We start from the raw sequence: 18298 nt of genomic DNA on the forward strand, positions 1-18298 counted from the left end.
TTTAAGAATAAACACTTTTTTAGATATATAAAATCCATTTAAATAGATAAAATTATTGAAAAAAGAATCAATTATTATTCAATTTTATAGCGTTTTAATGAATATTTATTTACGAAGGTGGCTATTAAATTGAATTTTATTTGAATTTATTTGGATTATTTGAATTTGAATATTGCGGTCGGTAACCTCAGAGGTTCAATTCTGACTCCAAAAGTTCAATTCTGGAAGAGAATCGCAGGGGATGAAAAGATACATCCTGGACCCATATATTCTTTATGCATTTGAATGTACCTCTCCACTTTCTAAGAGGCAGTTTAAGAAAGATTCCGATCGGGGCCTTAGTGTGCCAAAACCTGCCTTACAACAATTAACCTCAGCATTGAAGCTTCAATGTTCCATTACATACAATACATGTATGTACTACTATGTATGTAGGTACTAATGTTGGGTCAACGATACCAGGTATGTTTCGAATTCTTCAGCATCTAACTTTTATTCGACATTGATTGTTCCAACTTTCTTTCCATTACATAGTTGTTATTCTGTTTCATTCTAATCTACACCAATGCCCCATGTTTCTACACTTTTACATTTCTATACTGCAAAGTCACATCAACCTTGCGACTTATGTGATAATGCAATACAAACCACACAAACCAATCACAATTATACCAACATCAAACGAACTTGGCTGACTCGTAGTGTTGATTACTCACTTTCCCTGCCCGTTGGTACCTATTAACTGGTTCGTCATACCTTACAAACCAATAAGACTGTTGTCAAGACAGTCATCATCCACAAGTATCGTTCGACACTTCAACTTGGCATGTAGTGTAATCGCTCAACTCACTCATCGGTTTTCTTCCCTTCAGCACAAAGCAGTAAATACAGGTACCACAAACGTCGGTGTGCCTTGGATCAGCAATGGCTGGACCTTCAATCCGATATACACTTAGACAATAGTGTCTCTTCGTACGACTTGTCTAGTAGGCTGTGCGTGGTGTAGCCTGCGTACCTAGTATCCCAGCATGTGCTCCGGGGCTGTCTCGGAGCAAATCGTGACACCATCAAGTGTCTACCTACCTACCTAGGTATCACAGGCTGATGTCCTACACGGCAGTATTCACCTCTGCTATGTAGGTATGCGCTTTGTATGCCAGTCGTCACGTGGCTATACCCTAAGAATCATCGACAATCCAGTTTATACCATTCTAACCTAGAAAGAGCAGCGTTGATGTTCTAGATATAGGGCAAAATCTAAGTACATATCCCACCAATAACCAATAACTCCACGTCTCACTCTACTAGTCCAAATGTAACTCTAATAGTTCACGACTCGTGTGAAAGCACATATCCAACCAATGTCAATTTATCTGGAAATCCTTCCCGGTTATCTGGCTCGGTCCACTGCTTAAATTTCCGGAACCCGAGCTTCTCAAGCACACGCTTACTGCCAATGTTGCCGCCCTCAACCACGGCCCAGATCTTCTCCGGTGACTCACCGGGCCCGTCCACCGATCCCGCGTCCACTTCCATCTCAACCTCGGATCGAGGGAGTGTCCACCAGTTGCTGAGCCAGCCCTTCATCCACTCTGTAGCGTACCCTTTCCCCCAGTGCTCCGTTTTAAACGTATATCCAATTTCAGGCCAACCGGAGTTAGGGTCGATCACTCTCACACCTCCCGTCCCGATTACTTCGTCTGTTGATGCGAGGCAGATCATAGTTCCGTAACTTTGACTATCGTAAGGCGGTAGGAAGCGCGACATGAATTCCCGCGTCACCTCCTTGTCGGCATCGATTCGCCCAGCTACTGTATATATCATCACCTCAGGCTGAGTGCGTAAGACATGAATGCCGTCGAGATATGCTTCATTCATGGGGCGTATAATCAAACGCTCCGTATGGATTGGTTTTCTTTCCGCAATCAGGGGCGGCGGCACTGGAAGCCGCGTTTTGACTTTCACTTTTTGCTCTTCAGACATTGTGAATGAAGGTCGACTTTATCGATATCACCACAAATCTCGGTGCCTTTCGAATATCACGATCATATATTTTATATTTCGAAGACGACAGGGCTTTAGCTCCTTCATGACTCACGACTAATCCAACGATCATCCCGAAGTGGAATGGTGCACGTCTTCCTAATCCCACTACCATACGATCTAACTACCTAGGCAGCTTATGAATCCGATTCCTATAGTTAGAGCCTTGTTCGTTGATTTAGAACTCATGAAAGTTGCAGATTCAATAGGGATATCTACGATATATCTAATACCCCCACGTTTCAGCCAGACCTGATATTTACATATAGGTAATTATGCATCTTATCAATATATATAACTTTTCTAGATCCTTATGCAAGCCACTTACTAAATTTAACCACTACATTCCTCACCCATGCTCAAGCAAGCAATACTTACAATGAAAATATATTAACAAAGAATACTGCTCAACAGATAGCTGTTCAACCGTCCACGTTGCTCAAGATTTCTACGGTTATTGTGATAGAGGGTTACACGTTTCGATCAGCAAATTCGTAGTAATCGGCTCTCATCACAACCGATTCTTTATATCTATTCTTTGTTATTTTCACAATACAGCTATGGCCAGGTCGGCCCGGCTCGTGGTGCATGGTCGGGTTCACAGCCATCTCGGGCCGTACTTACCTATGTGCCGATAGGGATAGTCTTGGGTAATGTAGGAAGGGCGACGGAGTTGAGAGAAGCAATGGAGTTTCTCAGACTTCCAAGTGTTAGAAAGTATGTTGAATGACGTCTGCGGCGACACGGTTTGAATATGTGCTTACTCGAGTTACTGCTCGGGAAGCAATCTGCCAACATGACTGACACGATTTATATAGTATAATACCAAACTGGCTGCTTACACGATCCTCACATGGCTTGCATTTGCAACGTGAACAAATATAACGGCCAGTTAGCTTTCGAAATTTACGTACGCTTGGCGTGGTTGTTTTCTTTGACCCCAAAACCGTTGTCTATTTCGGAAGCAGTACAGTATTGATTTCAAGGGCGTCCACGATGCTTTGTTCCATACTTCTATGTTCGAATTCCCCAACAACCAACGCACCATGTGGGTTGGTTTCCTTTTTTTCCTTATTTGAAGTCTTTTCCTCCAACTGCCACTACGCACGTAAACTCTGTAGGAAAACCGCGACTCCCTAAAGCGAAACCATGGCTACCATGCTGCCGATGGTGCCGCAGATGGCGGCCTTCTTCGCCGTCAACACGTTCATCTGCTTCCTTGCCCTGACGGCAGTCGGGCTTCGCATCTATCAGCACATTGGCTTCAAGATTGGCTTCGGCTGGGACGATGGATACATCTTGGTGTCGATGACCTTCGCTTTCACTCTCTTGGCGGTCGAAGGAGTGCGTAGGTGGTCCACGTTACCTCCTTATATATCACAAGTCGTTCACTAACTCTTGGTGAATGATGGGATAGTTTGTACCACAGGAGTCGGATATCCTGTCTCTGAGATTGGCCTCAGTGGGAGTCTCTACTTGATCAAGGTGTGTTGGGTGCCGGCTAGCTGCCAGCTTGTATCTGTTATGATATCCATATCTTACTGACAGCTCACTTCCCAGATAATCACAGCCCACAACATCCTCTTCGTCGTCTCCATCCTGACGAACAAGCTGAGCATCTTGTGCTTCTACCAGCGCATATTCTTCGAGAGCCAGCACATGCGCATTATGGTCAGGACCCTCGGTGCCTTTTTCATCATATGGGCCTGCGTCGGCGTCGTCGCCCTCTTTGCAGTGTGCAACCCGCGAATGGCTGCGGACGGGGGAGAAACTTGCAATCGGGGCGCTTTGATGTATAATTTCTCAGCGTTCTGTATCTTCGGCGATCTCATGGTCCTCGTCGTCCCCTTGCCGACCATCTGGCATCTTAACCTGAATCGGCATACGAAGATCAAGATCATGTTACTGTTTCTACTTGGTTTTATGTAAGTTCCTCCCTGGCTTCTCTCTCCCGAATATATACTCCCCATCCCCCCCCCCCCCCTTTTTTTTCTTTTCCCTCGTGCCCCACATACGATAATAGCTGGCTGATCTAAGGTCGATGCCATCAATCAGCGTGACCATCATCGCGATTCTCCGATGCGTCTCCGTCATCCGCGAGGACTGGACCGACATCGAGTTCGCCATCGAATCCCAATACTCGCTAGCATATGCAGTCCTCGAGCCGAATCTGGCCATTCTAATCGCCTGCCTCCCCATGGCATATAGCGTGATGAACTCCTGGAGGGGCAAGCGCGTTGAGAGCGACAGCAATGGAGTACACCTGTCAACGCCGACGCCGCCGAGGCGTCGACGAGCTGCGCCAGGCTATGATGATCTGGAAGACACTAGGATTAGCGTGTAGGTAAACACTACACTAAAAAGCCAAAAAAAAGAACCCTTCGCTTAGAATGGGAAGCCATTTCATCTTTTCGTGCCTATTTCAGTGCATGCATGCATGCAGCCAGCATCTGTGCAGTGAGCTTCACTCGACTACCCCGTGCACGGCTAGACTGACTACGCGCTGCTTCTCATTAACCCCCTTTCCGTGCTGACAAATTTGCCGTTTGCCTGTGTTACCAACAGCAAACGTATTAAATACTACCCACCCAGGTAATTTTCTATGTAAACAGACGTCAACATGCGTTTCTTATTATCATACGTGACATCTAATACCAACATGCTGACATTGGATTCTGCACTGAAACGAATAACGCAGCTGCCACGTAGTTTACACCATAAGACCCCTCTCCCTATCTGCTTCAGTAAATATAGGACTTACGTCGAGCGCACACCTTACGTCAGTACCTACCTATGTAGGGTATCAGTTTACTGATTAGCAATAAAACATCAATCATTTATTTGTCCAATTTCAAGCCTCCATAATATCAGCACCATTATCTCCTACCCTTGGCAGCTTCTGATATAATGGCCCTTTCCAAGGCCTAACCTAGGCACTGCACAGGACCTTTTTAAGAAATACGATGCCTAAAAGTGAGAGCAACGAATTCGGTGAATTACAAGAATAGGCATCCGATCGACACTTCTCTCGACCGGTCAGAGTTTGATCGGCAGTCCAAAGGATCGAAACGACAAAAAGCCGTACGTAAGACTAATCGGATGCAGGAACCCAAGATATTTTCAGCCTAGCACAGCGGCTGTGCAGGGGGGCATTGCATTCAACCTCACGGAGTGGTTATTTATAACATATAATCTGCCTATATTCTAGTAAATCGAATTCTTCGGGAAGGTACCTATTTAAGGCCGTAGCAATAATAGACTGTTAAACGCCAGATACGAATTTTCAAATGGCCGACAAAGGCAAAACAACCGCTGCCGAGGGGGTCGAGGAACCGCCCGCATATACTGAAAGCACATCAGCAAACCCTACTCACACAGATGATGCGCCCCCTGGATATGAAGAGGGCCAAACGTCAACAGTACCGCCGATTTCGGCATCGCCCATCTACTGCACCATCCCCAAGGTCGTAGGGGCGTACTACCAAGCCAACCTCTCGGGGTTTAAAGTGTTCCACATCGGCGCAAGCGAAAACGAGCTCCTCTTCGCCGTCGAGGTGCACATGGGGTACAGCATGAGCGGGCCGCTCGGCGTGCGGCCGGGGATCCACCTGCACAACGGGCCGACAACCAAGGACCCGATGCTCGCCGCGACCAGTGAAGAGACGGCACTGTCCGCGTCGATGTACAGCATGAACAACAACAGCATCATCTACATGCCGCCGCCGCTCCTTGATCGCCCCGGCGCGAGCACCAGCAGCATGGTCACAGAGATGATGCGCGCGCGCACCACGAGCGACAACGGCGTCGCGTTCTCGTTCTCGATTGAGGTCGGGGATGCGGAGAAGACGCGCAGGGAGAAGTTCGAGTGGAAGAAGATCACGAAGAAGGATAAGCATGCGGGGGCTGCTCAGGGGGGGTACAAGCTCCTGCGGCTTGCTACGGGGTCTTCTTCCCCACAGGGCGAGAGTAGTAGTAGCAGTCTAGCCGCTACTTCCTCGGCTGCATCCACTGCTGCCGCGTCGGAGGATGGCGGTTACGAGGTCGTGGCGTTGCTGGCGTGGACGAAGACGATATCGAATCTCATGCACCCCTTCACTATCGAGAGGAAGGGCAGTGGGGCGGCGGATGTGCTGGGGCAGAGATGGGCGCTTATGGTTATTATCACGGCCTTAAGGATCTGGATGCTGCGGGTTAATGGCAAGACGAAAAGAGTGGTTATTGCTGCAGGGGAAAAGGTCAGGGGCAAGGCGGCTCAGGAGTAGTACGACACAATGTAAGTTCAAAACTTGCCTCAACTATGCAGGTGTAGTACTTACATATGCGTCATAGATTATGCCCGGTACTTGCAATATCGTAGGTAATTTCAACGTTTCAAAAATGTAAATATAAGACCACATAACCTCAAGCTAGATGTTTCCTTCCCCCTAAACTTCAAAATTGACTTCAGCACCAGTTTCAGTGTGGACACAGGCAATAGCAACCTAACTCTTACTGAACTGCTCAAGCATTGCGGGTTGTGAAATCTTCTCAACCTTGAATTCAACCCTACAAAGGCGTAAAACCGAACTGATCGCAGCCAGGCGGAAGAGTGTCAAGGGCGTGCCGAAGACGACAACAGCTAGGAAGTGCTAGGCAAAGAACGTGACCTTCGAACCCATTGTGGCGTAGAAGGAAGGCTTCAGACTTCTGCAAGCCCAGCTGACAGACTCCATCTACCTGGTGCACTAGAACTATAATGTAACAACATTTTTTTTTTAAAGAAAATAGACGCCTCACTGGAGCGAAGCTACGGGGTAATGATTTTCCACTGCGAAAACGGCTGCGACGGGAATACGTTGGATGTGGACAATATACGCCCAATCCAGTTTCTAAGTAAGATACTGACCAAGTCGAAAACCAATCACCAGGCTACAGAGCTAGAGGTGTCTTGCCTCGTCTGGACTTGCCGGAACCTTCGAGTCCTAGTGCAATTCTGCGAGCTTCCTGTCGTGATCCTTACAGACCATCGGTCCACCCGCGGGGTTGGCAACCAGACCTCGCTACGCTCCGTGGACCTAACTAAGCTGAACCTTCAGCTGACGGCCGCCAAGTCCTTCATCAGCTACCCCATGATCCAACTCGTTGGCTTTATGGTCGACGGAGTCGGGACCGGTCTCACCCAGGGACGGATAGACGCTCTGCGGAAGATAGCCCAGCCCACGAGCCTATGCGATCTCGAAACATATATTGGAATGACATACGCACAGGACAAACGGCTACAACGGCTTAGAGGCATCATGGAACAAGCCGCCCAAACTAAATCTCCCGAGGAGATACCAAACTGGTATAGACATGAAATGCGTGACGGGTTACTATATCACGTATCCGATACCGGAACTAGGCGACTTATGATACCCTCTTGCGTTCAAGAACTGCTCAAAGCAACACACGACAATAAACATCACTTTGAACCTTAACGAATGGCGTGACGTTAGCTTGTTTTGCGACGCATGTCGAAACCACTCTCTGAACCCAGTCAAGGCTGGTATAATCCTTACCAACTTCACCCAATTGCTTCGAGGTGACGCCCTCATCTGGTTCCAGGCCCGTCTGACGCCGGACGAACAGGCGTCCTGCCGTAACAGCCTCGACTTCGCACTGACAAGAATTACTCGGGCATACAGGCTTGATCCTACCGACGCTTTCAAAAGAATGCAAGCAATGGTATATGACGAGACGAAGCTTGTTCAGAACGCTGATATCGTTTCTTGGGCAATGGAGCTGATTAGATATGCCAAGAGCTGCGGACTCACCACCGCCGATCAACAGGCGGCACAAATATATAATTCTTTGGTAGCTCCACATGTCATACGACCTCGAAGGAGTGTCAATACAAAACTTGACTAGAAAAGTCAAGTGTTATGTCGAATGGTGCGAATGTGAGGCTCAAGCCAGTCCAAAATCAAGGAAATCATCAAAAAACATAGATTGTAAAAGAGAGGAAGAGAGCGGAGCTCGTGAACAAACCTAAGGACGGAGGAGTAAACTTGGACGAATATCTCGGTCACATCCAGGAGAAGCAGGGTTCCCACCGCAATAAGGCAATCATCATCAGTCTCTATCACCTAGAAGACGACAAAAGGAGAGAAACATGACAAAAGGAGAGAAGGAGATTGGAGTAAGAATTGAATTGAATAAGTATAGAAAAGCTTATCGATAGCATTAATGCGCCCCACTGCTATGTACACTACTAGTTAGTAGTACATAACATGAATAACATGAATAACATAAATAACATAAATAACATAAATAATTAAACCTCTATACGGATACTCCTTACTCCGCGCTCATCAACATGGTCGTGACCGTGATGCTGCTCCTTATGCATATAATGAATGATTTTATAAGTTTATTTATCATTTAAGCAGATAAAATAATCTCATACTTGATGTTAAATTTTTTGTCCAGTTAAAGAAGAGAAGGTTGAAGTCAAAGGCCCGGCTATCACCGCTTCTTGGCCGTCTTGGCTTCATTCATATCATTCATATTATCGAGTTTCTCACTTACATAGGTGGTAACACGGATATATACTTCCAGTGGTTGGATGCGACATAATGGACTTGCATCTACCAGCAGCAGCAAGCGTGACTCAGCGGCCGTCGCAATTACTATCATCACAGCAGCAGAAACCCCTCAGCTGTACAAATTGCCGGGCCCGGAAGCTCAAATGCAGCCGTGAATACCCGTGCCATCATTGTGTGCGCTCCGGCGCCGAGTGCGTCATCCCCGCCCGTAAGCGCACCCGCAAGCCCCGGAAGAGCAAGAACTCGGACCTGCTCCAGCGTCTCACCCGTCTCGAGTCTATCGTGGGGAAAGTCGGTATCCCCGACCCGACTGCCGGATCAGATGTGGAAATGGGCGAGTCCTCGACTGCTGCTGCTGCTGCTGCTGCTGCCGCTTTGAACTCGTTGGCGGCGGAATTCCAGGAGCTCTCGGGCGGAAGCCATCGTGCTCGCCGTGCTGTTGGTGACTCGGCAGGACTTGCGGCGGTGGTGGGTGGCGAAGCGCAGCAGGAGGGACGAAACGTACCGCTCCCGCATAGCAGCAAAGCAACGCAGTATCTCAGTTCGGAGTTCTGGGGCAGCCTCTGCTCAGAGGTGGAAGGGCTAAGGCAAGCGTTGGAGCAGTCGACGGACTCGGACGATGATGACGAGCAGCAAAACACGCCGGACTCGATCGCGATGGACAACAGCGTCAGCCCCAGCACCGTTGCCTCCGCCCTCTCCCCGGGAATGCTCCTGGGCAACGCATCCCGCATCGCCCACGACGCCATCGAGCACCCGCCCCCCGACCACATCCGCTTCCTCACCTCGGTCTACTTCACCAACGTCGACATGATCCTCAAGATCCTCCACCGCCCCACCATCGAACCCGCCCTGCTCGCCCTCGCCGACACCCCACCATCATCATCATCATCATCAGACTCCGCGCGCCTGCCCCCGGACAGAGAAGCCCTTTTCTTCTCCATCTACCACGCCGCCATCGCCAGCCTCTCCCCCAAAGTCTGCCTCGCGCGCCTCGGCCGCCGGCGCTCGGAGCTCGCCCACGCGTACGCGTCCGCCCTCGAGCGCGCCCTCGTCCGCGCCGACTACCTCAGCGCCACGTCCCTCGAGGCCCTGCAGGCGCTGTCGCTGTACGCGGCGTGCCTGCGCAGCACGGCGGGCTCGCGCGCGTCCTGGGCGCTGCTGAGCCTGCCGGTCCGCCTCGCGCACGCCATGCGGCTGCACCGCGAGTCCGCCAACGCCGGCCTCCCCGCCTACGCCGCCGAGCTGCGCCGCCGCCTGTGGTGGCAGCTCATCGTGCTCGACATCCGCGCGTCCGAGGACAGGGGCACCACCGCCATCATCGCGCGCGACAGCTACGACACAAAGCTCCCCCTGAACATCGACGATGCGGATTTCGGGCCAGAGTCGAGCGGCCCGTTAAAGGAGAAGAGGGGCCCGTCGGACGCGACGTTTAGCCTGTGCACGGCGCAGAGCTCGGGAATCTTCTTGCTGGCCGAGCATGCGCAGGGGGGAGGAGAGGGCGAGGGAGAGGGGGAGGTGGCGCTGGCGCCGCCGCAGAGCGTGGACGAGACGGTGCAGCACGCACGGCGGCTCGAGGCGCAGTTTGTGGCGGGCGCGGACCCAGACCACGCGCCGTCGTACCTGGCGTCCACGACCGTGCGGCTGATCATACTGAAGCTGTGGCTGTACGTGCAGTATCCGTTGCACGCGCGGCAGCGGCCACCACCACTCTCGTCGTCTTCACCATCAGCATCCTTACCTGCCTCTCAACAGCAGCAATCAAAAGCGGGGACGGTAGCAGAAGCCGCACCCCTCACTTCCCCCCCCACCTTAAACAATAACAACAGCGCCCCCATATTCCCCCGCGCAGCAACCCTCCGCACAGCCGTCTCCATCATGGAACTAACCGAGTACCTGCACACCGGCCCCTTCGGCGACCGCTTCACGTGGTGGGCCGCGACCTACGTGCAGTGGCACCCGCTGGCTGTTGCGCTCGCCGAGCTATGCACGTACACCACCCCTTCCACCACCACCACCAAGGACGAGGAAGACCTAGTGGACCGCGCCTGGCGCATCATCGACGACGTGTTCCCGCGCTGGAGCGAGGTGATCGCCGACACGAAGAGCGGGACCCTGTGGCGGCCCATTAGGAAGCTGTACAAGAAGGCCAAGGCTGCCAGGAGGGGTGCTATTAATACTTCTACGAACACTTATGCTACTACTTCTGCTACGAAAATGAACACGAGCACGGACACTACTGCCGCCATGCCCGGTGATTTGATGGACGTTGCAGGGTCAGTAGCTGGCGACACAATACACGTACGAACTGACTACGGTGGGCCTTCAAATGGAGGCAGCAATACTACGATAGAACCGATACCAGCAGGAGGTGTTTATGAGATGGAAGTAGAGGAGACGAGAGAGCCCAGTGTGCCGCCAAACCAAGACAAAGCAGCCATGTCGCCGTACTCTCTAGACGAGTCGATGATGTGGGGGTGGAGGAATTTTAGCATGCCTCTGGACCTCTGCGGTCCGAGCATGATGGGGGATTGGGGTGCTTGGGACGACTTTGTTAATGATACCCAAGCTGGTGCTGAGGGGCAGTCAAAATCTGCATCTAGCGAGATGAGCCTTTGATGGATAGGTTAGAACTGTATCACCTAGTACGCAGCATTACAAAGTAGTTCACGACTCGCAACTCAGGCAAAATGAATTAAAAAAGAATCATCGTTTGGTCATCTGTTATATGCATTTGCTGCTCTATCTGTCGAGAGCACACATGCTAATCAAGTTTTCCGCAATTCCGTAATGAACACCGGCAGACCGATTCCCAAACCCCTCCCAACTACGACACGAAAAACCCTTATGCGAAAGTGGAAGGTCGGGTGGCGCTGAACACCTTCTTGTTGCTGATACGGGGGACACGGTGAGGTAGGGGGAAGGATAGATCCTTGGTGACGAGTTGTCGGATGTAGGGTCGCTTGACGTCCTCAATCTTCTCGACCTCAACGACGCGTAGGATCTAAAACATGGTTAGTTATAGGTAGAGCGAAGTCAAAGGTAAGGATGATATCGTACGTGAACCGACCGGAATCTAGCGCGGTGGCGGGCAGACATGTCGGAGTAGAGGGCCTCAACGGCATCGGTTCGCGACATCTCGCGGTACTCCTTGTACATGTTGTGAGTACCGGATCGGGAGTCGTATCGGATCCAGATGCCGAAGTTCTTGACACGGAGAGGGTTCTTCTCAGCAATCTATTATAATGTTAGATACTATATGTCTGATCGTTCATCATCCAAGATATGTACCTTGTTCATGCTGACGATCTCGCCGTTGGCCTTCTTGACCTTCTTTAGCTTGGTCAAGAAGTACCAGAAGCGAGACTTGGCTACGACCTCATTGGGAGCAAAAATTCGCATGCGGTACAACTTGGGGGTAGGGTTGGCCTCGGAAGGCAGGTGGCGGCCAATGACCTGGTATTCTTGGAGACGACCTGATGCCAACATGATTAGTTATTTCCTTGATGTAGTAAAGTCACAATGTCAAGTGTTGTCCATTAAAGGCTTTGTTGATATTGACGTCCCACGCGCATGACGGGTTTTTCGAGTTGTGTTGGGCTGCCAAGATCCAAATATTTGTCCAGTCGATCATCGTTCAATTGATTCCCTTTCGTTTTCGCAGAGTCTGTCTGTGAATATCGCGAGATTGGAGTGAAATCGGTTTCGCTGTTGTTTCTTCGTCTGGCTAATATTCGATTGCGTCGCCCATTTCGAAATCCATCTCGGTCGGCTGTGCTGATTTCTGGGATATGGCATATGGCATGCAGCATGCCAGGAATGAAGGAAATGTAGCTTACCCATCTTGAAAATGTTAGCAATGAATGAGAGAATTAAGGAATAGTTCAAGTGCAAAACCTACGGTGATTTGATGTATGTGTGGTCGTTGATCGCAATGGCGGTTCGTAGTAGGAAAAAAAAGATCCGAGTTAATTCGGTTGTTGGATGTTGAATTCGCTTACCACCAAATGAATCGACTAAATTTTTGGTGCTAAGGGTTTCTCGCCCTAGTGTCTATGTGGGGCAGATAAAACCTACGTTATCAGTCATCAATTGATTTGTTGTGTATCCGTAGTTCGAGTTTAACCGATAACGATAAGATTGAACATTGAACTTGAACCTTGAAAAGATGGGGTGTGGCAAATGGCAATGTTAGTGGCTGGTAACGCTAGCGTAGCATTGCATTAGGTAAGTCTACATTCAGCTCAACTCACACTGAACCTGGACCAATCAGAGTGATTCAGTCATCTTCAAAGAATGCATCTTAACCATTCAATCATTCAATCATCAACTCAAAAACAACTTCTTCGTCATTAAAACATGACCAAATCTCATGGCAAACACATCATGCTTAATACTTTCTTTTAAACTACTTTGAATTGTCATTCTTTCGAATCTAAGCACTCACTCACCCTCAAAACGACCTTGCCCCTCTTACCGACTACGTTAGGTACCTCGCCAGTTAGGTAAGTACCTAGTGGCCATGGATTCCCTCATATATGATTTCAAGACGGCGTTTACCGGTATGAAGGGTGATCAACTTGCCGAGACCCTTCATCCAGATGTACATACCTACCCCAACAAGCTATTAGCTGTCTGGGGTCGTGGGGATCTTCGAGATGTCACGGCCGACCTCAACTTCTTATTTTACCAAGATCCCTCCCGCCCAAGACTATCCCAGGAAGAGACAACTGGCTGGTTTGAGATCTACCTTGCCTATTGGAAGGCTGTAGGAGAGATTCTTGCCGTCGAGGGTCTACGCAAAGATGCCAAGGTATGAATAAATAAATAACTTTGGTCACAACTTTGTTGGTTGGTTGCTTACGAGTACAAGTCATCAAAGTCGTCGCGAACGACAGTTTATCAATCATGGAAGGATCTCACGCTGCAGGTCATCCGTGGCTACACTCACTATGAGTTCGAAAACTGGACAATTCCATGCTTGTATGTTGCGGGGAGGTACCTAAGAATATTCGCCATACAAGCCGACGAGGAGAGAAGAAGTGGTGGTGAAGACACTGCTGAGACCGTTATGCAAGACGATTTTGATCTAGAGGCTGAAGAGAATAAATATCTTGAGGATTGCACGAGACATCTCAACAGAATCTTTCAGACCTGCCTCAACGACAGGTGCTTGCCCCTTGTCTCTCTTCCCTATTGAACATCGGCTAATGATCGTTAGAGCACCGCTAGAAGAGTCGCGCAAATGGGGAATCTACTATGCAATCAATCTCCTCTTTAAGAGTTACTTCAAGTTAAACTCGGCAGCCTTATCCAAGAATGTCCTGAGAGCCATTCAGGCGGGCCGAGGCGACATGCCTACCCTTGACAAGTTCCCCAAATCCCAGCAGGTTACTTTCAAGTATTATGAGGGAGTATTGGCGTTTCTTGAGGAAAACTATGTGCAGGTATGTACAGAATAACCTATTTCATGTGTCGTGATGCGAACTGACGCAGCATAGGCGGAACAGCACCTCACTACAGCTTGGCTGATGTGCCACAAAGATGCGAAGCATAACCTCGAGTTAGTCGGCTAGACATCAAAACGGGTTTTATAGGTACTAATTATTTTCTAGGCTAATATTAACCTACTTGATTCCATGTCACCTTTTGACCACTCATACACTTCCCAGTCCCAAGCTGCTTGAGTCATTTCCACGGCTACAGCGGCTATTCTTACCGTTGGGTGAGGCGATTAAGAAGGGAGATCTCAGTGCTTTTGATATTGCACTACGACATGGTGAGGACGAATTCATCAAGCGGCGCATCTACCTAACTCTAGAGCGTGGTCGCGATATCGCGTTGAGAAATCTGCTGCGGAAAGTGTTCATCGCGGGAGGCTTCGAAGATGGTAAAGATGGTTCGCCGCCTGTTCGCCGCACAAGAATACCGGTGGCTGAATATGCGGCTGCCATAAGAATCAGTAGTGGAGAAGAAATTGATACCGATGAGGTGGAATGCCTTTTGGCAAACATGATCTACAAGGTAAGCCTTTTTTCTTTCCTCTTTTTCTAAAGCATAATACGTAGTGGATGATGTTCGACTGTCGTCTACGAATGAGCACGTCGCTCTTTTCAGTGACACATCCCCTTATATCCAGGTTCTATGACTCACTAACGTCTTAACCGTATGACAGAATCTAATGAAGGGATATATCGCCCACGAGCGCGGTATTGTCGTGCTGAGCAAGAATGGCGCCTTCCCTGGGACGAAGGTCTGAGTCTGTGGACTCGGTGGGAGTATAAAATGCATACGATCAAATATCGCAAAGCGGCGAGTATCCAGACCTATTAGGTATTAGACATTTATCGGGAAGTTTTGAAAGCACATCAAGAAGGGCACGAGCATTAAGTACCATGGTAATGCCCAGCATCAAGAATGCGGCTGACATTGGGATAGGTGTGGGGAAGGCACCTGCGTTAGATCCCGTCATGCATCCTCCGCCTTGATTCAAATAGTTTATTATGGCACTAATCAAAATCCAAAGAGATACCTAGTATCCATCTTGGCTTTTTTTGAGGTTTAAAGTAAGGTTAGATGGTTATAACGAGAAGCCCCGTCTTTTTCATGGAGATGGTAATCGCAACTCTCATTCCTGAGCTAGTAGGAGGTCTCAACCGAACGTTTCTCCTTTTTGAGGGGTGGGGGTTTTGTGCAAGGATATGAAGCTTAGAGGGATGACTCCTATTAATACTTAATGAATATTGTATCACATATCATTTTCATTGGCAAAAAAAGAAGGTAAGGCAGGGTAAGCAGAGCTGCAGAAGACGTTAACCCCGCTTTAGTGAGCTGAAGATGCCTCTCCTATCGTCCTTGCCGTAGCCTTCTTGACAGAATAACTTCTAGAACCTTTCCATACCTAATATCCACCCCTACCTAGCCATGGCCAAGTGGCGTGCAATGACCACGGCTGACATCCAAGGCCTCATGCTCGTCGCCGATGCGATACACCCCGGGCTCCCAGAAAGCCAAGAGGTTCTTCTGGAGCGTGTGAAGCCTCTTCTTCCCAGAGGGATGTTTAGCTCTCGTGGACGATGAGACCTAAAACAACAACGACGACGACGACGATGATGAAGAAGGGGCAAAGGAAGAAAAGGGGCAGAAGGAAAAAGTCCACGGCTACACCATCTCGCACCCCATCCGCCGCCGGCCCTGGACAGTTTTCCTAGGCAGGATCCCCCCCGATGTAGACCAGTACTACATACATCCACGACGTCGCGGTCCTGCCCTCGTTGCGGGGCCGGGGTCTCGCGGCCGAGTGCGTCGACCGGCTGCTTGCTGCGGCATGTTCGGTGTCGGCACCCCTTCTTTGATGGGCTACGGTTGACTGACTGACTGGCATACGGACAACTTGTATGTGGCATCTAACTACTTACAAGAGTCTCCTGGATGGCCTTGCGATGCAGGTAGAGAGAAAAGCTAGCCTGCGGCTTGGGGTGCGAGGTACCTAACTCGGATATCCAACACTTACACACCCAACCGGGCGTGGTTTCTGTTGAGGCTGCTGGTGGATACCAAGGTGCCTTCGACGATGCAATCGTTTTGCCGCGCCGCTGGGGGTGGCTGACACGGAATGCAAGCGTTCTTCCTAGGTACCGCCCCTGGCTCCGCCGATAGCAAACGCCATCTGCAGTCTTGGTTATGGGGCAACCTCGATAAGGTAGGTCTTCGTCAAGTTTCCCAGTGCATTCTGGGACCCTCGTGGCTCGGGAAGGAATGCTGTTTAGGTATCGTAAACAGCAGCAGCAGCAGCAGCCCGAAACCACGGGGGGTTCCACCATTCCCCGTCGTTGAATCCTCTCTTCTCTCAGCCCCGAATGCGCAGCCGACACCAACCCGGCCAAGTGGCGAACGGAGATCATTTCGCACTCCAGCTTGCCAGCGCCATTCTCCCAGCCCATCATCAGGTTCTTCGTCTAGGTACGGCCAGTGGGGGCGCCGCTGCATCACTGGGCTGATAGATACGGGGCATGGGGCGGGATGTTTCCGCTGAGTACCGCCGAGCCCTCGATGATGACTTCCGCCGGTGCTACTCCAAGCTACCCTACTACGATCCTGCTTCCCCTGGCTGGAGGCCCTTCTGGGTTCCTGTCAGCGGACTGGCAGGGTGATGGGTTTGCCGGGTACGGGTCGTTCACTAATCTGCCCGTTGGGTCGGTGGGATTGTGCGAGGCGTTTGGGGGTGCGTAGAGGGGAGGTATTGGTGTGGAGCGCGGTGTATGGTTTGCGGGTGAACATACGTCGCCGCCTGGTGGGTTGGGAACTGTTGCGGGTGCGTACTGGAGTGGGGAGGAGGCGGCGAAGAGGGTGTGGTTGATGTTTAGGGGTATTTGTAGAGGATGGGATTGTTGCATACCTACATGATAGTTCTGTGTCATCTAACTAACTACGTACTGGGTATCTTAGATAGGTACCTAGGGTATCGTGAGAATCTTTCGGGGAGGACCGGACCCGAGGACATTAGGTAGGTCAGACAGGTCTTGATTACGTACATGGTCAGTATCTCTCGCTTATCCAAGAGATGTTATCTTTGATTTTCTTTTCTTTTCTTTTCTTTTTTTTCCTTTTCCCCCCCTTTTCCCTTGCGGACATTTCTTCTCCTGCACAGCACGCATCATTTTCCTCATATGCGAGATTGCCTAGGAATAATACCTAGCTATCAGATCTCACGCACGGATACCTACATACATGCGTTGTACAGGGGTATAGAGGAATGACTCATAGTTAAATACATGTATTCAATTTCGTGTCATACATTCCAGCTGCCAATAACTACCTACATGCGAGATGGCTGGGGAGTGGGACCATTACGCATGGGGAGAAGACGGGAGGATGCATAGGTACCTACATGGATATAAATGACTACCTCATCCGGTTAGCTCATATGCAAGCACTTTATCTTCCAAGGCCGGGGAAGGCCTGCCTGCTTATGTGATGCGGGAACGCATCCGCGGTTGTGGTTGGGGGCTAGCAGGCTAGGAGGAGTCAGATTAGCAGAGTCAGACAGACTCAGACTAGCAAAGGGTACTTTCTTCTCTGGGGATTGATTTAGTTAGGGGGTGCCATTGACGAATCAAGATATTTATACAGGCTAGTTAGTTACCGGGTACATTAGGTAGTAGATACTAGGTTAGGTAGGTAATCAGCACATTTGCCTTGTTTCAAGTTGCTCCGTTGGGAACACTTGCTTTTCTCGTACGACTGGGGCATGGGTATCGGTTTGTGCTTTTTTTTTTTTTCAGTCTCTGCCCCTAATACCCCTTTCCTTATCTAGGTAGGCATTGCATCATTTTCTGTTTGGATGTTGAATGGTCCCAACGCCGGACTACCCTACGTAGGTTACGTACATAATCCCCACATGTGATATCTGGGTATGTCAAACGAAGATTCAAATTCTCACGATTTTCAAAGATCTCAAGATAGTTACATCTTAGGGCACATAGATTAGGCAGATAAACTGGCTATATGTATGTGTAAGAATATTGGTACTTTCATTGTTTTCCATCCATGTTCTTCTCGAGCCTTTCTAAAGAGCCTCCTCTCGTTGACTTGGCCTGGTATCGCTGAACAAAAGAAAAGGAAAAGAAAAGAAAAGAAAAAGGCCAGGCGCGAAAGCATCAGCTGGCTAGGTAGGTTACCTCAAACCTCAA

The 18298-nt window shown here is 49.7% G+C and overlaps 8 protein-coding genes across 8 annotated transcripts; 5 read left to right on the top strand and 3 right to left on the bottom strand.

The window, feature by feature from the left end:
• Positions 1 to 1007: 1007 nt before the first annotated feature.
• GGS25DRAFT_458897 (acyl-CoA N-acyltransferase) lies at positions 1008 to 2257 on the bottom strand. The gene has a single exon (XM_049258918.1). The coding sequence runs from the start codon at positions 1981 to 1983 to the stop codon at positions 1330 to 1332; it is 654 nt and encodes a 217-aa protein (XP_049113283.1). The 5' UTR covers positions 1984 to 2257; the 3' UTR covers positions 1008 to 1329.
• A 935-nt stretch (positions 2258 to 3192) lies between these two features.
• Positions 3193 to 4598, top strand: GGS25DRAFT_534770 (uncharacterized protein; the record flags this gene model as incomplete). The annotated part of the gene is made up of 4 exons (XM_049265809.1): positions 3193 to 3391; positions 3473 to 3528; positions 3604 to 3968; positions 4099 to 4598. 4 exons carry the CDS (start codon positions 3193 to 3195, stop codon positions 4385 to 4387), a joined length of 909 nt encoding a protein of 302 aa, XP_049113284.1. The 3' UTR covers positions 4388 to 4598.
• Positions 4599 to 4659: 61 nt separating this feature from the next.
• On the top strand, positions 4660 to 6828 carry GGS25DRAFT_508036 (uncharacterized protein). Its single transcript, XM_049262435.1, has 3 exons — positions 4660 to 6316; positions 6373 to 6761; positions 6804 to 6828. Exon 1 carries the CDS (start codon positions 5331 to 5333, stop codon positions 6303 to 6305), a length of 975 nt encoding a protein of 324 aa, XP_049113285.1. The 5' UTR covers positions 4660 to 5330; the 3' UTR covers positions 6306 to 6316; positions 6373 to 6761; positions 6804 to 6828.
• A 1525-nt stretch (positions 6829 to 8353) lies between these two features.
• GGS25DRAFT_534776 (fungal-specific transcription factor domain-containing protein) lies at positions 8354 to 11514 on the top strand. Its single transcript, XM_049265810.1, has one exon. It carries the CDS (start codon positions 8637 to 8639, stop codon positions 11223 to 11225), a length of 2589 nt encoding a protein of 862 aa, XP_049113286.1. The 5' UTR covers positions 8354 to 8636; the 3' UTR covers positions 11226 to 11514.
• GGS25DRAFT_508052 (60S ribosomal protein L20-like protein) lies at positions 11297 to 12590 on the bottom strand. Its single transcript, XM_049262436.1, has 4 exons — positions 12446 to 12590; positions 11898 to 12082; positions 11667 to 11843; positions 11297 to 11610 (listed from the first exon to the last, which is right to left on the bottom strand). Exons 1-4 carry the CDS (start codon positions 12447 to 12449, stop codon positions 11452 to 11454), a joined length of 525 nt encoding a protein of 174 aa, XP_049113287.1. The 5' UTR covers positions 12450 to 12590; the 3' UTR covers positions 11297 to 11451.
• Positions 12591 to 13128: 538 nt separating this feature from the next.
• On the top strand, positions 13129 to 15389 carry GGS25DRAFT_534794 (PCI domain-containing protein; the record flags this gene model as incomplete). The annotated part of the gene is made up of 6 exons (XM_049265811.1): positions 13129 to 13419; positions 13480 to 13775; positions 13828 to 14053; positions 14108 to 14169; positions 14222 to 14630; positions 14782 to 15389. The coding sequence occupies 6 exons, from the start codon at positions 13129 to 13131 to the stop codon at positions 14863 to 14865; spliced, it is 1368 nt and encodes a 455-aa protein (XP_049113288.1). The 3' UTR covers positions 14866 to 15389.
• A 141-nt stretch (positions 15390 to 15530) lies between these two features.
• GGS25DRAFT_525674 (uncharacterized protein) lies at positions 15531 to 15975 on the top strand (the record flags this gene model as incomplete). Its single annotated transcript, XM_049264837.1, has 2 exons — positions 15531 to 15636; positions 15725 to 15975. 2 exons carry the CDS (start codon positions 15531 to 15533, stop codon positions 15973 to 15975), a joined length of 357 nt encoding a protein of 118 aa, XP_049113289.1.
• A 344-nt stretch (positions 15976 to 16319) lies between these two features.
• GGS25DRAFT_525675 (uncharacterized protein) lies at positions 16320 to 17002 on the bottom strand (the record flags this gene model as incomplete). Its single annotated transcript, XM_049264838.1, has 2 exons — positions 16320 to 16728; positions 16776 to 17002. The coding sequence occupies 2 exons, from the start codon at positions 17000 to 17002 to the stop codon at positions 16320 to 16322; spliced, it is 636 nt and encodes a 211-aa protein (XP_049113290.1).
• Between the last annotated feature and the right edge of the window lie 1296 nt (positions 17003 to 18298).

This window comes from Hypoxylon fragiforme (assembly GCF_022984875.1).
Source record: "Hypoxylon fragiforme strain CBS 206.31 chromosome Unknown GGS25scaffold_9, whole genome shotgun sequence".
NCBI lineage: Eukaryota > Fungi > Ascomycota > Sordariomycetes > Xylariales > Hypoxylaceae > Hypoxylon > Hypoxylon fragiforme.

What these genes read in the sequence shown, in the direction of transcription:
- GGS25DRAFT_508052 (XM_049262436.1), bottom strand. An exon ending in AGATCGTCAGCATGAACAAG is followed by an intron (nt 11,844 to 11,897) that starts GTACATATCTTG and finishes ACATTATAATAG; the next exon opens with ATTGCTGAGAAGAACCCTCT. An exon ending in CTAGATTCCGGTCGGTTCAC is followed by an intron (nt 11,611 to 11,666) that starts GTACGATATCAT and finishes ACCATGTTTTAG; the next exon opens with ATCCTACGCGTCGTTGAGGT.
- GGS25DRAFT_458897 (XM_049258918.1), bottom strand. Translation starts at nt 1,983, where the DNA reads ATGTCTGAAGAGCAAAAAGTGAAAGTCAAAACGCGGCTTCCAGTGCCG.
- GGS25DRAFT_534776 (XM_049265810.1), top strand. Translation starts at nt 8,637, where the DNA reads ATGGACTTGCATCTACCAGCAGCAGCAAGCGTGACTCAGCGGCCGTCG.
- GGS25DRAFT_508036 (XM_049262435.1), top strand. Translation starts at nt 5,331, where the DNA reads ATGGCCGACAAAGGCAAAACAACCGCTGCCGAGGGGGTCGAGGAACCG.